Here is a 22,038-nt window from a genome sequence, read left to right on the forward strand (position 1 = left end):
ATGTAAGTCACCACACAAACAACAAAACAGAGCTATAAACTGCAATGGAAAAATGAACAACCTAATTTAAACCAAACAAACCAAAAAACAATCTGGTTTTAATGGAAAACCCAAAGGACTCCTAATTTCCAATCAACAGTTGTAATTGTGTATGTCTGAAGAATAGTAAAGGGGATAAGTCAGCTAAGGCACAATTCTCACCAGAAGACAACCTGTTCGTATCTTGCACTTGGGGAAAGCATTTCAGAGAACTCGTCCTATATAACGACTACCCGGGTAATACTGCCAAGAGCAGTGTCTGGATGAGTTATTTAACACTTAATATCAGTTCACATAAATTAAGGTTGTCATGTAAGAGTGAGGGAACTTGACTTTTTCCAAAAATGGTTTTTTGCATTTCATATCCAACAGTCATTTTTCACTGTTCGCAAAGGCAACGATCATTCTAATCTTGCTAATTTTCTGGACGTGTTTGCATCCCTGCAAACCCTTTCACAGTAGAGTAGAAAGCGTGAATATCCCAATGCGTACAATAAAAAAAGAAAGCATCTTGTTGAGAGTAACTTATCTAGGCAACATAATCACAGTTCTGATCTATCTACCACTCTGATTTTACAAGACACAAGGCATCTCACAAGAACTATTTCATATCAGGAAACAATAAAACAATAAAATTCAACGCTGCTTGTAAAATCTGCACAAAATCTTGGTAGATAACTGGAAACAGACATGCTACCCAGTAGCACGAGGTCTTTCAATATAGCAGGTTGCATAAACAAAGCAGTGCTCGATCTACTACCAATCCTGCTCAAAATGCAGTCCAATAACACCAGTCATAGGAATCACCTGTGCAAGGAGACCATAGTCCAATTACAAATACATTTACAGATTTTATGTCTAGAAGGGACAATATCCTGTCTTATTCGCTGTACCAAACAGGCCAAAGACCCTCACATGATAATTCCTGCATCAAAACCACAACTGCAATTTGACACCAACCATACTTTCTTATTTTAAACATATTTTATTCACAGCAATCAACACGTTCAACATGTCCTTATGTAAACTGTTTGACTGGTTAATTATTTTCACTGTTGCCTTATTTCCAGTTTTTATTTATCTCAAGTCTGTTTCCTATACCGAACCTCACAGCATCTTTTCCCTGCGACAATAAATGATTTGGTTTTTTTGAATCAAAGATCTGTTCCCTGAGAAAGGTACTCGCCCTCATCTCACCAACTTCTCTTGCTCCTGAGTGGAATACCCTTACCAATTATCAAATGTCCTTTTCAATTATAGGTACCCACTAAAGCTTTGATGAAGTTTCAACCAGATATTATTCTTATACAAACACTGTTTACATCCATAGCTGTAGCAATCAGCTAACAGCTCACATTCTGTTGCTTCTCTACCATAATCCCAGACCCAGATCATCAACAGCTCTAGTATTTGTTCCTCTACATTTTGCTGTTTTAAAATTCATATCGTTGAGAAGAACCCACTCGACTAAGCAACCCATCAGTCCCTCCCCGTGATTTTTAGCATTTTACCATTTTCGTGCCATTGGCAAATTTTATCAACAGTGATTTTATACGCTTTTCCAAATTATGATGAAATGCCAAACTGACTGAGCTGAGAGCACTGCTGTGGGACTGATGGGTTATAGACCACTTCATCTCTGCAGCCGTGGATTTTTAGGGGAATGTCATATAGAACAAGCTGCTTTCACAAGACCTGAGAGAAACCCGAGGAACTTGACAAAACTTACTTTCATATAATAAATTTGACTGGCATTATGTTATCAAATCTGAATTATTATTTACCAAATTAGCTCTGTAATTTTATCCAAAACATCATAGAATGGCCAGGGTTGGATGGGACCTCAAGGATCATGAATCTCCAACCCCCTGCCACATGCAGGGCCACTTACAGGGTAAGTCCACTTATAATTTCAAGGTCTCCTCGTCTCTGTTTTTGGAAAAACTAGAATGCTCTGGAACTTCCATCCATTCCATCTTCCAATACTTTTTTTTTTCTCCTAATGAATTTTAATGATTCAGAGGGCCCTCCAGCCAGAGTTTTTAAGACTTAATCTACAGGTGATCCAGTATCCAGTATCATCGTTCTAAAAAATATTAAAATGTAGTGGGCTACACTGTAACAGCCTCACTACTTAATGGCTGAACTGCATCACTGGAAAATACCTATAAAATCCATGATGCTTTTTTTCCTGAGAACAGTGAAGAAGAGTATTCAGTCCTGCCTACTATGGTTGATACTTTTTTATCCATGTTTTATCCAGTATTAGCAAGATAGCAAGTGTTAAACTTGCCAGATCTACAGAATTTATCCTGTTCTCTGAAACCCTAATATCCACACATGCGTTTTTACTTTTAGTTCCCCTTACAAAGGGACTTCTTAACTGTCCATTTGCATTTACTGCTATGAACTTTTTTTTTTTAATAGCCACTACGTCTTTTAAAAAATCTGCAATGCCTTCTATACATCCATTCCCCAATTAATGCCCTCCCCCCTTTTTTGGAAACCCTGTTCCTATGGAGTTTGCCTATGCACTGTGCTTCTCTGCTGCTCAGCACAGTGAGGTCTGTGCACCCCACACCTAAAGCTCCAGCAGCCAGTAGGGAGGCTTCGATGGACGCTCAGGGACAATGGAAGTCTCAATGGGATCCTATAATTTCTAAACAAGATAGTTTTCCTTCATGCAAAGCAAATGAAATCAAACATCTTATAATCCCAGAGAATACTGCCTAATGAAAATATTGAAAACATTTTATAGCATTTTTTATTTTACCATTGAAACAGTTATTGATAACCTATTTTATCCATTGTGCAGTAGATATTTTAGAAATGAATTGCTGTATGGTTTAATTAGTTCATTATTATGCCTATTCTTACATGGTAATTTCTTTTATCATTCTAATCATTCACTTCACACTTTTTAAACCAAATGGAATATCAAAGGTTCTGTAGGATTATTTTTGGATCCTGCACATGTTTCACCACACAATTAATCTGTTTGTCAGAAATACTAGTTAACTTCTTCTCGATGCCACTTTCCTTTACCAGCTATTTTTCTCTATTCTATACGATGAAATTGTCCTATCCTTTAAGAGGACAGATGCTTTTGTCTCCGTGTATTAAATATTTTTCAATTGTACATGAGGTATTACAATAAAATAGTTTAATTTTTATAAAGTTTTGTAATTGAATATTCTCATTTATTTATATCTCATCCACAACATTTATTTAGTCTTTTTACATGTCTTTACTTAGTTAAAATGCAGAGAGATAAATACAGTTGTTCCTTTGCAGGGAAGATTCAGTACATTAATATAAACTGTACGCTAATTCCCCCAAAGCATATATATATATGTTGTAAAACTGAAGACTTTTTACACAGCTGCTTATTGCTAAACAGTGCCTTGTCCAGAAGGGGACAATCTGTGTCTCTAATTGCTGTCACTGAAGCTGAGATTCATTATGTGACTTTCCCATTAAAATGTGAGCATTAATTTGTATAATGAAATATCACCCACTGCAGTGTTCATTAGCCATGCCCTACTGTATACTGCACATTGTTAGCTACCTAGAAACTGTAGTTAATTTCACTAATGGATATTTCCCTACTTAGTGTTTGGTAGGAAATTTATACTGTAACATTACCTCTTAAACTTTTAAGGAAATTTAAATTCAATCAATTATTTTCAACAAAAGTTTGGGATGTCATTAAGACAGGAGAAAAGGCATGCTGTACAGCGTTAAAGATGGGAAATCTGGAGAAATCTAGAGAAATGAAAAGTCCTTTTAGTTCATCTTAGAAATGTAAGAATAAAGGATGTTCAATACCAAAATTGTCTCCTCTTGGAGCACACATACCCATTTTCCTTAATTATTCATATTGCTCATCCCACTACAAGCGCCTTCAGAGAATGGCAACAGGCAGTCTTTTTTTAGGAAGAAAATGTGAATTGAATTCATTTAAAACAGCACCATTTTTATCGTAGTTCATCAATTTTTCTAAGCACGCTTTAAAATTGGCCAATCACATTTCCAAGGGAAAATGCAGTTAACACCACAAATGTACTTAATACATGCGAGATACATGTGACACATATCAAAACATACTCTCCGTTAATTGACGCAGCCTGGCTAAGCTTCTTCCTATTCTACCTTAGGGTTCTTTGGTATCACACAATTTAAACCTTCTTCAGGGCTATACTTGACTCATGGAAAGTGTTTTCATTACACAAGAGATTTAATTGTGCCAGTCACTCTGGGAATATACCTGAGCACCTAATGATCACAAGAATTCCAAGTGGACTACATCTGCAGCGGTTCCACAGTGCTAATGCAAGACACAAAGAGGTGCTAGAGCTAATCTGGGGACTGGTCCTCTCATCATGTGTTGCTTGCCAAAAGCAGAACATACGGAATTGTAACTTTTAAAACACTTAAAAACTGTTTCTATGCTCTCCCAAGTTTTAGGTATGTAAAGTGAAAAACATGCACGACTCATTGGTTTTGGTGTGAACTCAGAGCACTAAGGAGCATACAGAGATGCTCAGCCCCTTGAATGGTGGCACTCTAATCTGCTGCCTGCAGAGAGCAAAAGTAGTACAGAAAGTCCTACAATCATAGGTTGGGACTCCACTGAGTTTTTGGTGACTGCTTTGCGTTGCTTTGGTTTTGAGAAGGTTATTCGATAGCAAACTACACAGACACTGAGATGCAGTGCTGAGAAGGTTGGAACCATGCAGCATAAAAACAAACAAAAAAAACAAACAAGAAACAACCCAAGTCACCAGCCAATGCTTTTAAAACAGAGCATAGCACCCTCTGCTCGTGAAGGATTAAACAGTTTCTCTAGCTTTTTCGGGCCAATTGCCACAGAGGCACCTCCTGGCTGGATCAGACTTCAGGTCTTTTCTTGGCATGCGTACCAAACCAACCTACTCATGTGCCTCCAAACACACAGATGTTCGAAGGAACCTGACTTCTGCTGAACTGCTTGAGCTCCTCTCTAACAAACAGGTGCTGTGAGAACAAGAACAGTAATTGAGTTAATGTAGTGGAGAAACACAGTAAAGTGTTTTTTATCAGTCAGTTATATGATCCAGGCATATAATAAAGACAGAGTATGACATAAAAAGCAGGAAACTGTCCCTGGTAGTGTGAGCTAACCAATATTTGTTTAATAACTGATATCTATTACATCATTTCCATTTAGAGCGATGCAACTTAATTTTTATTTAATAACTCTAGTAATTTGCCAATTTACATTTTTATAATATTTATTATGATTACTTCCAATATGTAAAACATTGCTCCATTTCAACATATTCTTGTCATTATTTACAAATACTTTGTTCTCAACCTAATGGAAATTGATCTTTATCTATTTTAAAATTATAATGCCTTTTAAATATATTGCAAATATTGTTTTAATATTCTGTATGATGTTTTTTTTTTATGTGATACTTTACATGCTTTAGTTCTTCTTGTTTTAATTTTGATTATTAAGTTTTAATATAAAATTTTAAGGAGTATTTCCATCACAATTAATTCACTTTCCATTAGTTCTAAGCCACAAACACCAAACACATGATCATTGCCACCTCCAAAACAACAACAAAATGACCTCTACATAATAAGATAAAGAGATGGGTATCCTCAGGTTATTTTAAAGAATTTTCCTTTGCTTCTCCATTAGTAAAATTGTTAAATTGTTTAAAGCTCATAGTTATAGGATTATTCCCCAATAAAATAACTGGCTTTATTTTTGCAGTGCTGGTGAACACATGCATAGAGTTTGTACTGCATTAAATTTTTCCTACCAAGTCCAAGACATAGAAAAGCCCTATTCCTGCCCTAAACAGACTGCAATCCAAACAGAGACTACAGTTTAAAAAATATCTAGTAATAATAAATCTCGATTGCAAAAATCAGGTAAAAACATTGTGGTCAACTCCTACTCCAAAGAGAAAAATAAAACGAAGAAACTTTTTCATTTCATCAGTGAAATGTTTTCCTTCAAATAAATTTCAGCCTTCTTTGTCATTTTTTCAAACTCAGGCTTTATATTCACAAAACCAATACTCAGCTTTACACCTGTGCAAGCACATAAGAGAAATGTGATTGCTGCTTTTGAGAAGGGAGGCCAATACTTCTTATCTTCTATCTCCATGAAATAAAAAATTACAGTGACATTTTTCACATGAGAGGTACAACTGGAAAGTATTTATTCATGCAATTTATTTTACCTATTGATCAGAAAAGTAGCAGGAACACCCTGAAATCTCTTTAAAATGCAGTAAAAGTAAAATGACTGCACATCTGCAGTGCCCACTGTGCCTGCCCACAACATGTCCTAAATCTCCAGCTTTGCACGCTCCCTGAAGCTCTACTGCAACATCTGGGAATTGGAAGAAAACAGCATCAGATTGACCATATGAAATGACATCAACAGGATCTGAGGATACTAATATTCTATAATTGATTTTAAATACAGATATAATAGCACTTCTTAAATCTATAGTGCGTCTCCAAGTGAACTCTGCCAAACACATATATACTTCTAAGCAAACGTAGTATTATAATTAAAATAGTGTGGTTGTATTTTTCTAGAATCTAGAGCAGTGATGCCCAAAAACAAAGAAAGAATCTAGACCAGTAGTAAGTCTCCGTAGGGTAGAAAATCTGGTTTTGTTATTAAAATAAAACATAGAAATCTGTTCTATCGTGCTGCAAATCTCAGTAAGTTTTATTACAGACAAGTAGTAAGTTGAGTGAGTTCTAATGCAGAAAGAAAAAAAAAGCAGATCCATGAAGCTGATGTATTCATAGGAACAGTGAGAGGTTAAAAATGAGCATGTTAAATGGAACAAAAATAGTAACTGAGCAAAACATACAGAATCCCTAAGTAGATGCTAAGGAAGGCCTTTGAAGCAGTTAGTATAACTAAGTCTGAAACCAATAGGCTTATGCCTATTGAAGGACAAGGGTAATTGAAGGAAACAGTGATGAAGCAGGGAAGGAGACAGAAATAACCTCAACTGGGAAAAGACGATTCTATTAAAGTGGTCTTTATCCAACAACACATTCCTTGTGCTTTTATTTAAGACTGTCATATGTCTTTCTCAAAAGACTCTCTCCAGCTAATGAATCCAAATCTACCCTGGGAATTCAGGCTCCTCGCCGCACGTATGTAAACCCCCCCACACATCGCATGAGCAGACAGCGCTCCGCTCCTGTTGTTCCTCTCACCTGTATGTATTCTCAAGTGGACCTTTAAGTGATGTGATGTTCTGAATGTTTTTCCACAATATGGGCAGTCTTTCATGGCAGAACCAAGGCTCCTGTCTCTCAGTAAAGCTGGCTGCTGGACTCCTACAGATCTCCCAGCTTCTTCTCCAATGTCTGCAACACAGAAATGATCTCACATCACTTCAGCACATGTCAGAAGTTTTCTCACTAAAACTGCTAACACAACACAAAGTTAAACATGCCAGTACTACACCTGTCTATTTCATTCTTTAAATCTGACAGAATGCTGACAATTCATGTATTTTCTTGTTATTCTCTTAAATTATTTCATCTTTCCTATCATCATTTTAAGCAGCATATGGTACCTTTATATTGAGCTGAATTATACAAGAAAAGAAACAGCTGCGTCAGCAGCTGGTTTGATTTCTTCTTTTGCTTAGTTCCTATTAATTTTTCCCCAAAAGTTTTAAATTGTTGTTTTGTTGAGTCTATTTAATTTGTAAGTATTGTAAAAATATGCGTGATTTTAGAGGGAAAAAGTTTGCATAAGCATGTTGAAACCTCCCATAAAAATGGAATCACAGGGATAGGCAGACCAACAGAAATGGCAATGCCTACAGGCAAAGCTAATGAACTTTCTTCTGCAACGCTCCAGCACTAGAGAAACAACGTGTGACCTGGTGAGTGACCTCATATTAAGGGAAAGCTGATGGAAAATCCGGTCGGATGAGAGGGGACTCCTTTGACCCTTCACCCGTAGCTACCAGGCTTTCTCCTTCCATCTTCACAGCTACACTTACTCTTTGCATTGCAATACAATGGGTGAAACTCCAGGACATCTCATCTCTCTCACCATAGGAAGAAACCAAAATTCTCAGCCATTCTGAAGAAGCTGCTATTATTTGAGCAGGTTACGGACAAAATAACTTAGGAAAAAACTGGCACAGAAATTACAAAATGCACAATGGTTTTAAAAAGTCATTACTCGTACCACATAAGCTATCATCTTGCACTTACAGAGTCATGTTATATCACATACAAGTATCAATTAACATTATCACCAAAAAGTACCGCGGTGCACGTTGAAATTGTGAAATGGATTTATGACTGTGGGCATGCAATACACATGGGCACATTACCAGTCCTGGATGCAAAGGCTGAGCTACGTGGTCTGTATTGAAGGAGAGAGCATATAGTTAAAATCTGCACGTAGAGTCTTGATTATTTCAACCATGAACTACTGACTGAAAATGCTTGGTCTCTACCCGGCTGATATGTAAGTAAAGCTGTGAGGAAACAGAGCAGTTTATGCAGCATTTCCCTTTGAATGGAAGTGATGGACGTAAGAAAGATTTAGACATTTTGCTCTAATAAAAACTGCTCACAGAATTGCAGAGATCCAGCTACCACACTGGTGGAAAAGGTAAAACTAAACAGGCACTTTGTTATTTATTATTAAATGGTCACTCTAAACGATTTTGTTAAAGTTGAAATAAGGGATGATTGTGCGACAAAAAATGTACATATGCTTATCTTAGTCATGCATGTCATCAAGTTATTGCTAACTTTCAAAAGTCAAAAGCTGATTCTAGAAATTGACATTCTTTAATATTTTCTGGTTTTTCTTAGGCTGCTGGGTTACAGAACACTATTTAGGTTTACAGGGCTAGTAATTGTCATTTTGAATTATTCACAAGTATGTGAAAGAACATAATGCAGAGTGCATCGTGTCTTTCAGAACCCAGGAAAACAGATATGGGTGCCAGTCCATAATTCCAAGCTTCCTAAAGAGTTTAGATTTTCCACTTTATTGTTCTCCTCCAAAGTTGTATATATTCATGTCTTAAGCCGCTCTGGGAGAAAGAGAATTCCTGACTGCAAAAAACATTTGTGAAGTGCAAAATACAGAATGCTTGATGATAAATTGCAGGATTTTATTTTTGTTTTCAATAAATACTATATGAGCATTATAGATAAATATATAGATAAAGCTAACAAGCCACTCAGGAGGAATTTACAGAATAAGTCGACTGGTTATGTTTTGCTATATGTCACTCTAAATGATGGCCTGTTATCCATTTGCCTTTTATCTTTCTATCTAGAATATGTGTGGCCCAATAAAAAAGAATAAATTTGTAAGATAAACAGCTCGCTTTGCAGATTTAAGAGTCTAATTTTCACTTTACACAAAATTGAATTTTTTCAAGGCAGCGAGACGATGGAGTTTACTCTAGCACTAATCCCTCTGAAAAAGCAAACTGAAAACAACAATGAAGCAAAGAAAGATGTGGGTGGTCTGAAGAGTTTTCTTTTAGATTTAAGTAGACATACAGTAGATAGCTCCAAAGGCTTTACTCCAACAGGGGCCTTACCTTGAAGAATTTTTCTTCCCACAGTGAAAGCATTCCTAAGACTTTAAAGCTGGGCTGAGGGGTTTTCTTTTGAATTCCTCTGCCTACAAAGCCCACCGAAGCACTGGAGGCCATCACTACCTGAATGAACAGCTTTACATCTAAGTCCTTTTATTTCCAACAATGAAAAGATATGTTTAAGGCTGTTGTCCCCATCAAACGCTACCCCAGTTTCGTCTTACTAAAGCCCTCTTTTAGCAAAGTGTACCTATTTGTCAAGGCACTTAAGTTTAAAACGTGCTTAGCCTTAAAATGCATTTATGTCTCACTGCTATCAAGTTTATTTTAACACTTTCTTAAAACAACACATGGAAAGTGAGGGAAACAAAATCACAAAACAGGAAAAGGATAAATAATTAGCACGGAAAGAGTTACGAGGCAAACAGATGAATGCAGGCTAAGGCAACAACAGTGTATGTGCAGAAACAAAAACATTCCACCTTACTTATTCTGCACCTCAGATGTGCCCCTCTCTCCTTTCAGATGTACCCCCTTTGAAGTACAAGCTCCCAGTTACGCTAAAGCACACAACACTTTGCTAATGTTTTACAGACCTGCACAACTAGGATAAGCCCCACCAAGTCCATCTAATTTATGATTTACTTGGGAACTGAGCAATGGTTTTCAGGCTGCTCAATTCTGAGGATAAAAGATCAGGAAGGAAAGAGAACAGTTACTTATCTTGCAGTCATTGTGGTTCATTGAGTTATGTGGTCTACATGATGCACGTGAGATAAGACTTCTTTTTTTACTACCTACTTCCATTACAGGCAGGTCTATGTCCTGAATGTCTTCCGGCCCATTCCTACCTTTCCTGATTCAACTGCAGGAAATAACAGAACCACGTATGAAATATTGTATAGGCGTACAAGCTAGATGTGATGCTTCCAAAGCTTGTATCTGAACTTACTTTCACTGAGCTTTCCTTTTGCTTCCCTCACAGCACGTACAGAACTGCAAAGAAACGTCCTCATTCATTTCTAAATGAGAAGCTGGTCTTTGTGCCATACCTTGGGTGACCGCAAAATGAAGTCAGTCTCAAGGCCAGAGGCTCACTTAGAGGCAGGCAGATCGCACCGACCCAAGAACGGCCATCCACTCACCTGCACTCTGGACCTTAAACTAACAAACAGTAAAAGCAACTATCTATGGTCAAACACACTTCACACCTTAACGGTGACAATCTCCTACCAAGGACACAGACACAACTGCCAGTGACTTTTCCTTGAAAAGCTGCATCCTCTGGCTGTGCACTTAAACATCCCATGTCCTAATGGGAAAAATGCAAGGAACACTTCAACGTCCATCATGGGACGCAGTAATAAGCTACATAACCAAAGGGCCAATTTGGTCAAAACGTTAACAAACCTGTTTGCCACACGGTCTGAAATGAAAATCAAGCAACCACACAGAATTACATAAAGAAAAAAGAAATTGAGATTTCCCCAGTTTTCTGCAAGATTGGTATACCTTTCTGGGATGAAATGATAAAGGTGATTAGAAAAGGACTAGTTGCTTTTGTAAAAAGAAGCATGTTTTCAGTTGGTCACTGATTTCAGTCATGTTAGCAGCACATTTTCAAAGGATCTTCTCCACGTGTCCTTTAAATTCTGGAAGAGAATTTATTTGCTGCATGTATGTGTGAGCACAAGGATTCACAAAGAGGCACTTTCATAATTGCAGTTCTCACACAGACTAAATTATCAGTGAAGTCAGTTGGAATTTGCCAATACAAGGATTGCCAAATTAGCCAAAAACAGGCAATCACGTGGAAAAGGTAATCAGCTCACAAAATAGGCAATCACACTTACAAATATGTGTTTGCTCTTGCGCATTTTTCAGGCATTATTAAAGAATCGTTTAAAAATATGTCCAGAAGCTTTTAAAGCTGCACATAATCCCACATTTTTTGTATATTTCAGAACTTCAAAATATTTGTAGTTGTTTAGAACTGCCTGCAAAGTTAATGAAACACGATGCAACATGAGGAGGCAATTTTTTCAAGATCTATAAACCACTTAGATAAGCCCACTTTGTATACAATTACCTTCGCAGGAAAAATTTTATTCTCAATTTAATGTCAAGAAGACAGTTAGAAGATATTCAACATTTTAATCCTGTCGCTGCTGTCATCATTACGCAAGTATGCCTGGACTCTGACCACCTCGTTCCCTGGAAAGCAGTAAAGTGTACACAAAAGTTTCTGGGAAAACATGCTTTACCTTTATTTCCTTAGAGAAAGCTTGAATAATACTGAAAACAGGGATACAATTAATGGTATTTTTTTCAGCTACCTGGAGTATCTTTAGTTAATACGCTTAGATGAAAACGGCCCAAACATTGGCCCAGTGCTCACAATTTGAAATTAGAATCCTTTTAGCAGATGTTCCTACACTTTCTGCTAGTGAAGTTCATGGCTTAAAATAAAAGTCTAATATTACTGAATATTACAGTTATATTTTAGGCCTCCGGAAAGATTTACTAATGTCTTAGGTCAGGAACAACTTGCTGTCTCTATTGTTTCATCAAGGATTTAGGTTTTAGAATGACCATATATGGGAATCTTAAACTGTCGAGCATTAATATGGATTGGCAGAGAATTTGTTTAAACAGAGAGCTATTTTAGACGAGAATTGGAAAGGAGGCCCACTAGTGAGAAAACAGCATTCGTATTGTTTGTATTATTAGAAATAAAGATTATACCAAAGGTTCCACTGGTAAATAAAGAGATACTGCTTCTGACATCAGACTTCCCACTTAGCCCTCCGACCCGCGCAAGCAAACAGAAGGCACACACTGCACTGCCTGCGCTGCCGATGAGTGCATGAGCAGATTTAAATCTAAAGAACAAACTAAACCTAACGCACAAACTGAAGCAAAAGACTCACATCAATTTACACATAAGACTTGCCGCATCCAGAAGCGGACACACGGAGGCCATCAAAAATACCTTTGGCTACATGGGAGCTCCACAGGTGTTATTTCAAGCACAACAGAAGAGGAGTCAGAATATTCTAAGCACTTTCTCATTAACTGGGGACTTTGGGGAAACACACATACCCTAAGCCCATATTCTGGGCACACGACACACAGACAATTGGTGGCTTTCACACGCAATGGGTTGCACAACTTGCACAACAAATACTGCATGTATGCAAATCTCAGGTACTATAGTAAGGATTTTTTGTTTTTTATTTTATTTTATTACTGTGGTGAGCATTTTGACAAACACACAAGCATAAAGAAACATCAAAAGACACTTAACCAAAATTAAGCTGTTTATCACAAAATGTTTTTTATCCTCTTTATTTCAATGTTTCCCTACTGAGTTTCTGTTTTGGAGTTCTTAGCGGTCGTACTTTGCAAATGGTTATAAATCTTTAAACCTTTTGATATAATCAAAGTTCAAACACAGTTTCAGAGCACATCTTTGAGTTGTCTGACTGCATGAAGAATCCTGTGACCAAAATCAGACAGAGAACTCAGAAACCAGAATCACAGGATTGTAAGGGTTGGAAGGGCTCTATGGAGATCACCTAGTCCAACCTCCTGGCTTATTCACCATTCATTAGCTTACAAAGCTTTATTTAGACTGAGAATTCATATTATTAAAAAGATTTTTTTGAGAGAACTATTTAACCAATAGACTTTTTTTAAACTCCTTTTTTTTTTTTCCTTTTTTTTTTTTTTTTTAAAGAAAGAAGCCATCTTCAGTACCTTACAATATCTTTCATTTAACAGTTGGCAGAAGGAAACTCACAGATAAACACTGGCCTGTGTCTTTCTCTTTAACCAGCTGAGTGATCCAAGCTTTTAATAAAGCTGTTCCAATTATTGTAAAAGTCATCTAGTTCCTTATAGCCACAAATATTGACAGTTTATTGCACAACGCATTCATGACATTTGAAGGTCACATCATACATAATACATACACTTTTATAAAAGTGTCTGGAACAAAGAGATACATGATCAGCAATTACATCTTACCATTCAGGGTAAGATTTTATACTTATTTAAAATGAAATACTGTGTAAAATGCAAATTGTTGATAAAACACAAAATAGTTCATTTTTTTGTATTGCTTTACTAACAAGTGATACTATGTCAGTTAACTAAAGAAACAGAATGCAGTCTGTGCCCCAAGAAGATTACAGTTAAATAACATCACACATATAGCTAGCTCTCCAAAAGAAGAAAGTGAGTCTTAAACTTAAATCCTGCAGCTGTATCTCTCTTCAACCCTACTGAATTCTGTGATGCTTCAACACTTAGATTTGAATCAGGACCTTAACATGTTATTGAAATACTAATGTTGCTAAAATTTAATCAAAATGAAAGTGGAAAGAGTGCTGCAGAAACTTTTTTAATATTGGCATGTGCAAACATATCAAACATCTTCATCATTTTTAATGCTCTTGACTTTTAGGGCCATTCTGAAATCATATGCACATGCACCATTATAATTAAAAATATGATTAAAGTGCAACTTATGCAGTCAGACCAGTGCAAAGTCCTTCACTGGAGTAAACAAGCATCAGGAACACACCAAGCATGGCCATGACAATACTTGCTTTTTGTTGCTGGGTCTTCAGTTTCATAGCATCACTGCTCAGTCCTGGAAGCTCCAGCTAATGAGCACTGAGCTTGAAGCAAATGGCTGTGGATCACTCTTAGTTGCTATCATACTATCTTTGCTACTTTCTTTCACAATCTTGTTATTTTCTTTTCTAAATCCTAAGCGTGCAAGTCTCTTGAACCATATAACCCCTTCACTGGCTCTCCATTTCTGCTATTTCAGTACCATTTCTTCCCCAACCCAATTCCATAATTTGGATTTATAGATCAAAACTGTTAAGCTGTTAATCACTGATAAGGTTCACGATATTCCACTAGTTTTCATATAATCTTTCCACAGGAAAGCGGATGCTTTAGAATAGGATGTACCTCATTTACTGAAAAACAGATCTGTTTGCTGTCTTGAATGTAACATTAGTTACTCTCAATGATGAGCTTCTGTTTGTTCTTGCTTTGTTCAGAAGTGCACGTCTGAGCTGCCAGAACGCCTTATTGTACTCCCCTGTAGAGAGCATGTTTCTTCACAAGCAAAACACTCTTTGGATCAGCTACTCTGGGCTTCAATATGCACTTATGGATCTTTCCTTAGTATACTGCCATTGTTCATCCTCATCATTTGTAATTTTGATAGGGATGTGAGCTCCCAAACTGTCTACATAACTGACCTTTCCACAGTTTTTTCCTCCTAGTTTTAAAGCAGGCTTAGAGTATCCTGGATCCTCACCCAATGTTCATGCTAATAACAGGCTGTTGTTCACACCTAAATCTCACTCATTTGCCTACCCAAACTCTTGACTCGGCAGAGTTAGTTTTGAAATGGGCTCTTGATTATTGACCAGACAGGATGAGCTCTTTCCACACTTCGTACAGACTGCTTACTGCTTTTGGTGAAAATTCCAGTGGGGAATCTAAGCAGAGAAGCTATCACACTGGACCATCTTTTGGATTTGTATGTGTTATATCTAGGCAGGTGTTCAGGTACCAGATGGCCCTAAAGCCCATCGTACTCAGGTTATAGCAGCTTCTACAGGCTGTCTGCATCATATTCCCATCTCTGAGATTTGCAGAGAGCCTACATGTAGCTTGATAAACACTTTTACCCAGCATTGCTCTCCTGATGCCAAAGCTAGATCAGATATCCAATTTGGGAGAGTTGCCTTACAGTCCCTCTTTAATTAAGTACTCCTGGTCTCCCACTCCTGGGATGGATTGCTACTGCTGATTAAGCTCCAGAAGTAAGGATCTGTGGAGGCAATTTCCTGAGGGAGAAAATAAGTTGCTAGCTAATCAACTAAAATAACCACTAACTGGACTTCTGTGAATGAATATACTGCCTTCTTCTTGCTTCCATGCTTACCCTGTTGCTTCCACATTTCAGCATCTCTACATACCTATAAAACAAACGGGTAAGGTGTACCTCAGTACAACCTCTAATTCGTCCCAAACTATGTGTGTGGGAAAACAGAACCATTTGGTACAGCATACAGGCTACACTAGGAAAAAATCCAAGAGTGTTAGTAGAGAAGATGGTGAACCCAAGTGGAAGAGAGCAGCACTGAATACATTTTGTGTAAGTTTCCCCCATGGGCCCAACAACGTGGAGTCCATGAGAGTCTAGAAGGCACAAATTCACACACAGCTCCACACAGTGTTCAAAATCCAATAAACACATTTTAAAATTTGCTGAGTAATTGTATGGAAATGTTTAAAAGCTCAGCAACTCAAGCTTTACCTTGAGTTGCTGGGCTTAAACAAATCCTATATGTATACATATATATAATTTTTTCAAGCCAGAATGACAGACTTGGACAGACTGTAAGTAGGTCTTGGGGCACGGGGTATTGTTGCAGAAGTTCTTGCAAACTACTGATTAAGAAGAACCCTTTTCATAATAGCTATCTTATCATAGAGTGGTAAAAATCAGGATAGAAGAGCCAGTAGTGAGTCATCAGATTTTATATAAAACTATTCTAATAAAGAAAAACGTGAATGAAATGTCACAGGATCATCTTTCCATAGACCCCAGTGAGAAAGAAATCAACACTAGAATCAGTCACATAAAGAAAACTGTATGGATTAGCATAGCTGAATCACAAGTTTTCCTCTCAACAAAAAGAAAGAGAAGACTGTCATTCTGTTTACAGATTACTGATTACAGGGGTGCTGACAGAGTCTTCAAAAAGTGGATAATGTCACAGCATATGAGAGAACACATGGACAGACTATGACTGTACAGACTTCTTCACTATTTGCATTTTTTTACTTTTTACTTTCCAGTGCTATCAAACTAAATGACTGCTTTGATTGCCCAGTGGTTTTTCTCCCACTTAAGTATACAACTTCTTTCGCATTTCACAAAACAAAAAAATCTGTATTTGAAGAAATGCTTACAAGTAGTTCTGCTGCTGAGTCTATTTTAACCACACCTCTTTTCTAAAAATATGTTAATTGCATGAGGTTTGCTGTAATAAGAAAATATTGATTAAATCTGTTACTTCTAATCCTAAGAAGGAATCCTTTGACTGCTCAGTATTTTTTTTTTTCCTCATTGGTTTCACAGTGGATTGCAGACATATTGGGACCAAGATGTCTTTAAACATGGTATCATTTGATCAGGCTCATTAATTTTTTTTATACTAATGATGTATCTCAAAAGGTACATTAGTAGGTCAACTTGTACCCACGTTTTCTAAAATAGCCTTAGAGTATACTAATATGTATTACTATTGGTGCTACTGTTGCACTAAAAAAAATAAGAAATGCTGCACATGGAGCTGATACATCAATAATCCAATCTCCATTTTCTACCATGAAAATATACAATGTTTCAATGAAACTATCCTGGTAAAGAAAGAGAAAAAAATACTATTTTGAACACTCTCCTCTGATTTAGCTGAGCTAGTGGCAATAACGTGTTTAGGCATAGGCTTCAGTATGCTGGAATGATCCTGAAACTAATTTTGCATGTGTTGGAGTTGGACCGTGGCCACACACGTCAGTATGCTGGAACAGAGTTATCTAAATCCTGAGCCTTATTTTACATGTGCTGGTGTTGGACTGTGGCCCTGCAATCTTTTAGGTCTCCATCTGTAGATATGAAAGCCAGGGTGTGCCCAGTCACTAGCTGCTGCTCACTGCTTTCCTGCCACAGGCCATGTCGGAGCTGAATGCTCGGCAGCCACAGCCTTGCAGTTCCCTCCACCCCGGTGCAACTGGGAGCTCCTCAGAGGCCTCCTGGCCTTGTGAGCCTACCTCCAAAGCTTCTTTTCTGCCTCGTCTGGAATTTTGCACCTACTGCAGCTCCTGTATCACTGTTTTCCTACATAGCTATCATTCGCCACATTAGGGATGACAAATACCAACCTCTCAGACAGATGGTCCCACAGATTCAATGAGCTAATTCCTCTTTCCATACTAGGTAAATAGCCCACTAATTTTTAAGTAAGCTCACAGACTTATGGAAGGTCTTTCAAAGCTTCGTAGCCTGACATTGGAAGTGGTCTCAGGTGAAAAGCAAAGTGATTTAAGTCCAGACAGAAGGCTAGAAGGTGTTCTCTTTTGGAGAATGGGATGAGAAAAGATCAGGCACAAAGAAGCCATGTTCCCTCCAGAATAGAAGAAACAGTGGAGGCACATAAATCTGAAGCCCCAGTGCAAAGACAACAATGCGTAGTGCTGAGACAGAGGTAGCTGCATGTAGTGCTCATCATCATCACCCTAATGGGAACCACTGACCCAGTGGGACATGCTGCCCATTAACAAGGAACAAAGTTTTCTGCTTGCTTACTTCCACCTGTTTATGGTTCGTCCACATTCATATTTCTACCTGAAATTAATAACCCTTTGTCTATATGAAGCCTGCCAGACTGAGGAAACAACAATAAGGTCAAAATTGCAAATCTGAATGAAGATCTAGCATTTCTTTCTGTGACTAGTCAGACACAATTTTGTTTATTAGCTGCCTCAGAGACAGAGAAAGACATATTTTAGAAGAAGGAGAGTTATTCCATTCCTTCGCTTATTAGCAATGTACTTTCTCAAATTCTATTTCCGCAAACGGCAATGGTAAAAGAAATTCAAAAAACAGGTAGTCTGCATGCACAGAAGCACCTTTTGTTTAATAAATAATTCAACCATGTATTCCTTTTTAATTTAAAAATGGTCTGACTGAATAGTCAACAAAGTGAACTAAAGTTGGCAAAACACAGTGCTGAAAAATTAAAAAGTGTATTCAAGGCCATATTCATTTGCTTCACTCCTACACTGCAGAGAGACTACATTTTTTCCCTTTTTTTTTTTTTTTTTTTTTTTTTTTCCTCCTTTTAGATTAGACACATTCAGCAATGTGATGCTCATTTGATTTTGAAAGCTTCCTTGCCCTGGAATTAGTCTCTCTCTCAGTTAACAGCAGAACAGCCACTGCTCCCTTACCTCATGCATATCGCCAGGTATTCAGCCAAAATGTTCTCATGAGCTCCTCTGCCATGCCTATAAGGGCCAGGCTTAGATATTGGCCATCTTGGAAAACAGAAATACAGGAAAACGTTCTGGAAATATTCTGACCACCGTGTGGATGTTAGCTGCATATATTAATAAGCCTATGGTAAAGTATGGGAAACATATTTGGCTGAAAAAAACTGTGGATAACGATACAATTAAATCCATGCCAGAAGAAATAACTGCAATCAGATGAGTGCATTTGGTACTGACTGATGCTCTTGGAGAGAGTCAGACATGTACAGAACTATCTTAAATAAATGCTTGGTTTCTGTAAACCAAAATTCCTAACAAAAAGCAGCTAGAACGAACAAAGTGAATAGAGCCAATTCTTCTACTTAGCCTTTAGCACCAAAAGGTTCAAAAGAACTTCTTGAATCTCTAGGCAAACAGCAAGAAAAAAAAATGAGGCTGCAGTGAAACTTCCTTTTTCAGATTCATGGAAATGTTACCATTCTCCCATATGACCCAAAGCAGCAGCAGATACAGAAAGTCTTCCTAATGAAGCACAATCCTTTAGTCTCCATTTTGCTGAGTGCTTGATTCCCTTTACTGAAAATGGCTTTACTACGATTTCTATCTTCTGAATCACTGATCGTTCTTGTAACCATCATGTAACTGTTCACCAACACTGAATTACCAGCTGGATGCTTATAGGACATAAAAGGCTGTCAGAAAATGACCTTACCTCAGAAAGGTAAGATGTGCAAGAAAGAAGATCTTTACAGAGCAAGAGAACATGGGAACATAACCCTTACAAGAAGCTGACTTAGAGAAAATGACTCAACAATATCACATCTTTCAAAGTGGGCACACTTGTAACTTAAAATGCATTTGTTAGAGAGAAAGGATTACAGACACAGGTCACATTTGGAAGAGAGAGGAGTTCACAAATATATACTAGAAATATCTGTAGCATATGGAGAAGGAGCAGGTTTTTGCCATTTTTTCACTTTTCTGAAGTAAAATTACCTGCAGCATGTAAGATGAAAACATTGAACAGATCCAGTAAGCACTCTGTACAGATAATAAAACTGATAGTTGCAAGTGAAACTTCCAAAACACTGGTCTGTGTGTGCATGTGACTGTGACAAAGCTGCCTATGAATTTAATGCACAAAATAAACCTCTAAATCTGGCAAAATATGAACAAAAGCATGAAGATAAGTACAGAAATGTAGACACAAACTCCTATTGAACAATTCAGATGGACTTAAGATTTTCATTCTGGCCAACTACTAGCTTAAATTAAGCCATTATGCAATAAATACCATCTCAATCAACAGACTAATTTAAACTCTGAGAATGCAGGCCACTGCATTTGTGGAGACACATGTTTCCATGCCTTTTCAGGATGGTACTAGTGGGAGTCACTCCAATAGGCTGGCAAGGCTGTGCAGAATTTGGTACATAACAAACTGGCTTGCAACCGCTAACATTTGAAAGCTGTCTACAGTGAGATTGGCCAACCTAAAAAAGTAACATGTGGGGTTGAGAAAAGGTGAAAGTGATCAAATGAAACTGAAATAATTTCAAGTACTGCACTAGTACTGGCCCTTTTCTGACTCCAGGTATGTGATGTTTTGCTACAGATATGTGCCTGCTCGTGGGAGTCATAGGTATTTGTCGCAGAAGCAGGATTCTCTTGACTACTGGGCAGTGGAGCTTGCTGATACATGCTGAAATAGTTTTAATAAAGGGTGAAGAACTGAACACTGTCACTGCTTCACAGTCAGTAACTCTATACTGCTATTACAATAAGTTCTATCATAAAAATGCAGCCAAATGATAATAATCAGGGAGTAACATTATGTATTTAAAATGAACAGTGATGGGAGGATGCAACTTACAAAACGCAGCTCAGATACCAGACAGGACAACGGTGGGTGCTGTAGATTACGGGAGATGGCATTCCAGAAAAGAACTGCTGAAAGAAAATAGCTGCTGCACTGCTGAAGCACGTGCTGTTCACAAAAACACAAACTATTTCATACTCTATATTCCGGGGTTCTTTTCAATCAACATTTGCTTTAGTTATGTTGAATCACTCTCATCTGCTAAGATATTGGATTTGTAAGAGAATCCTTTCTTGTATACACTTTCACCACATACACACATATATATTTTTAGTATAAACATCCAGTCTCTATGATGGCAATTTCCATTCATAGCTTGACAACTAAATGTTGCAATGTTTCTTGCATCTCCACTCTGCCATCTCATTTTTTTCCTTAGGGAAAAAATAGTATGGAAATATATTTTGCCATCTATTTGAAAAGATACAGATGTAATCCACCTATGATAACTGCAACTTTTGAATTAAAACTGAGATCCAAACCAGCAACATTTTAACCACAGCTATTACAATAGCTGAAACCAAACATAGTGATTCGCCATACAATTATCATTATTGCCATAATACTTTGCAAGTTTCCTGGATGAGAATACTTTATGCTATTAAGCATCACTGAAAATATTCTATGACAGTGATGTCACTCAAGACCAGTCAAAGCAGAATTATACACAGCAGGTTGTATGCATACATTTTCACCTATCTGCAGAAGTTGCTGGACAAAAAATGTTTAAAATAGCTGATGGTAGACAACCAATTATATGAGGTCAGACAATAGTAATGGACTGTCAACATCACAAGCTGCCACAGGAGTTTTGGTGGGCACTCTCATTTGAGGGAGGAATGGCAAAATAAGCCAGGGACAGAGCACATCAGGGACAGGGCTGAAGCACCCAAGGGATCATCATGTCAGCATGGGGAATCTACCTGCACACCAACAGAAGCAAAAAAAAAAAAAACCAAAAACAAAAAAAAAAAAAAAAAAAAAAAAAAAAACCCAAAGCTTCCTCTCAAAAGAGATTTTCACCAGCCTGCAGTAAGTCTCTCTCTATTTTAAAACAGACAGAATTTTAGTAAAATTACATTGAAGAATTTTCTAGAGCTACTGTTTACTATGGTCAAACCAACGATGTGATAATACTGAGCAGAAGAAATCTCTAGAGGTGATATCTTTGCTTAATGTTGGAGAGAACCCCTCAGAAGTACCTTTCCACATTTCCCCCTGATGCCTGAGTTAGAAGTTCACCGTTGTGACAAAAATTTTTAAAACAGTTAAATTGGTCTGGTTTGAAAAATCCATTATTTTCAGCGTGAGCACTGACCTGCCACAGACTGCACAAAGAACCCTCCTGAGTAAACCTTTGGAGATATTCTCTCAGTTTTTATTTGTACTACTCTTTCTTCAACAACAGTTAATTTC

General features: G+C 37.5%; 1 protein-coding gene across 7 annotated transcripts in view; it reads right to left on the reverse strand.

The window, feature by feature from the left end:
* ZNF536 (zinc finger protein 536) overlaps window positions 1-22,038 on the reverse strand; it is a 325,798-nt gene that overhangs the window by 113,776 nt on the left and 189,984 nt on the right. For all 7 annotated transcript variants that reach the window (XM_052685929.1, XM_052685930.1, XM_052685931.1 and 4 more), the window contains exon 7: window positions 7,285-7,437. In XM_052685929.1, the coding sequence (XP_052541889.1) occupies window positions 7,285-7,437 (153 nt within the window). The remainder of the gene's footprint in view (window positions 1-7,284; window positions 7,438-22,038) is intronic.

The sequence above is a fragment of the Tympanuchus pallidicinctus genome, unplaced genomic scaffold, assembly GCF_026119805.1.
Source record: "Tympanuchus pallidicinctus isolate F22 unplaced genomic scaffold, pur_lepc_1.0 scaffold22, whole genome shotgun sequence".
Taxonomy (NCBI): domain Eukaryota; kingdom Metazoa; phylum Chordata; class Aves; order Galliformes; family Phasianidae; genus Tympanuchus; species Tympanuchus pallidicinctus.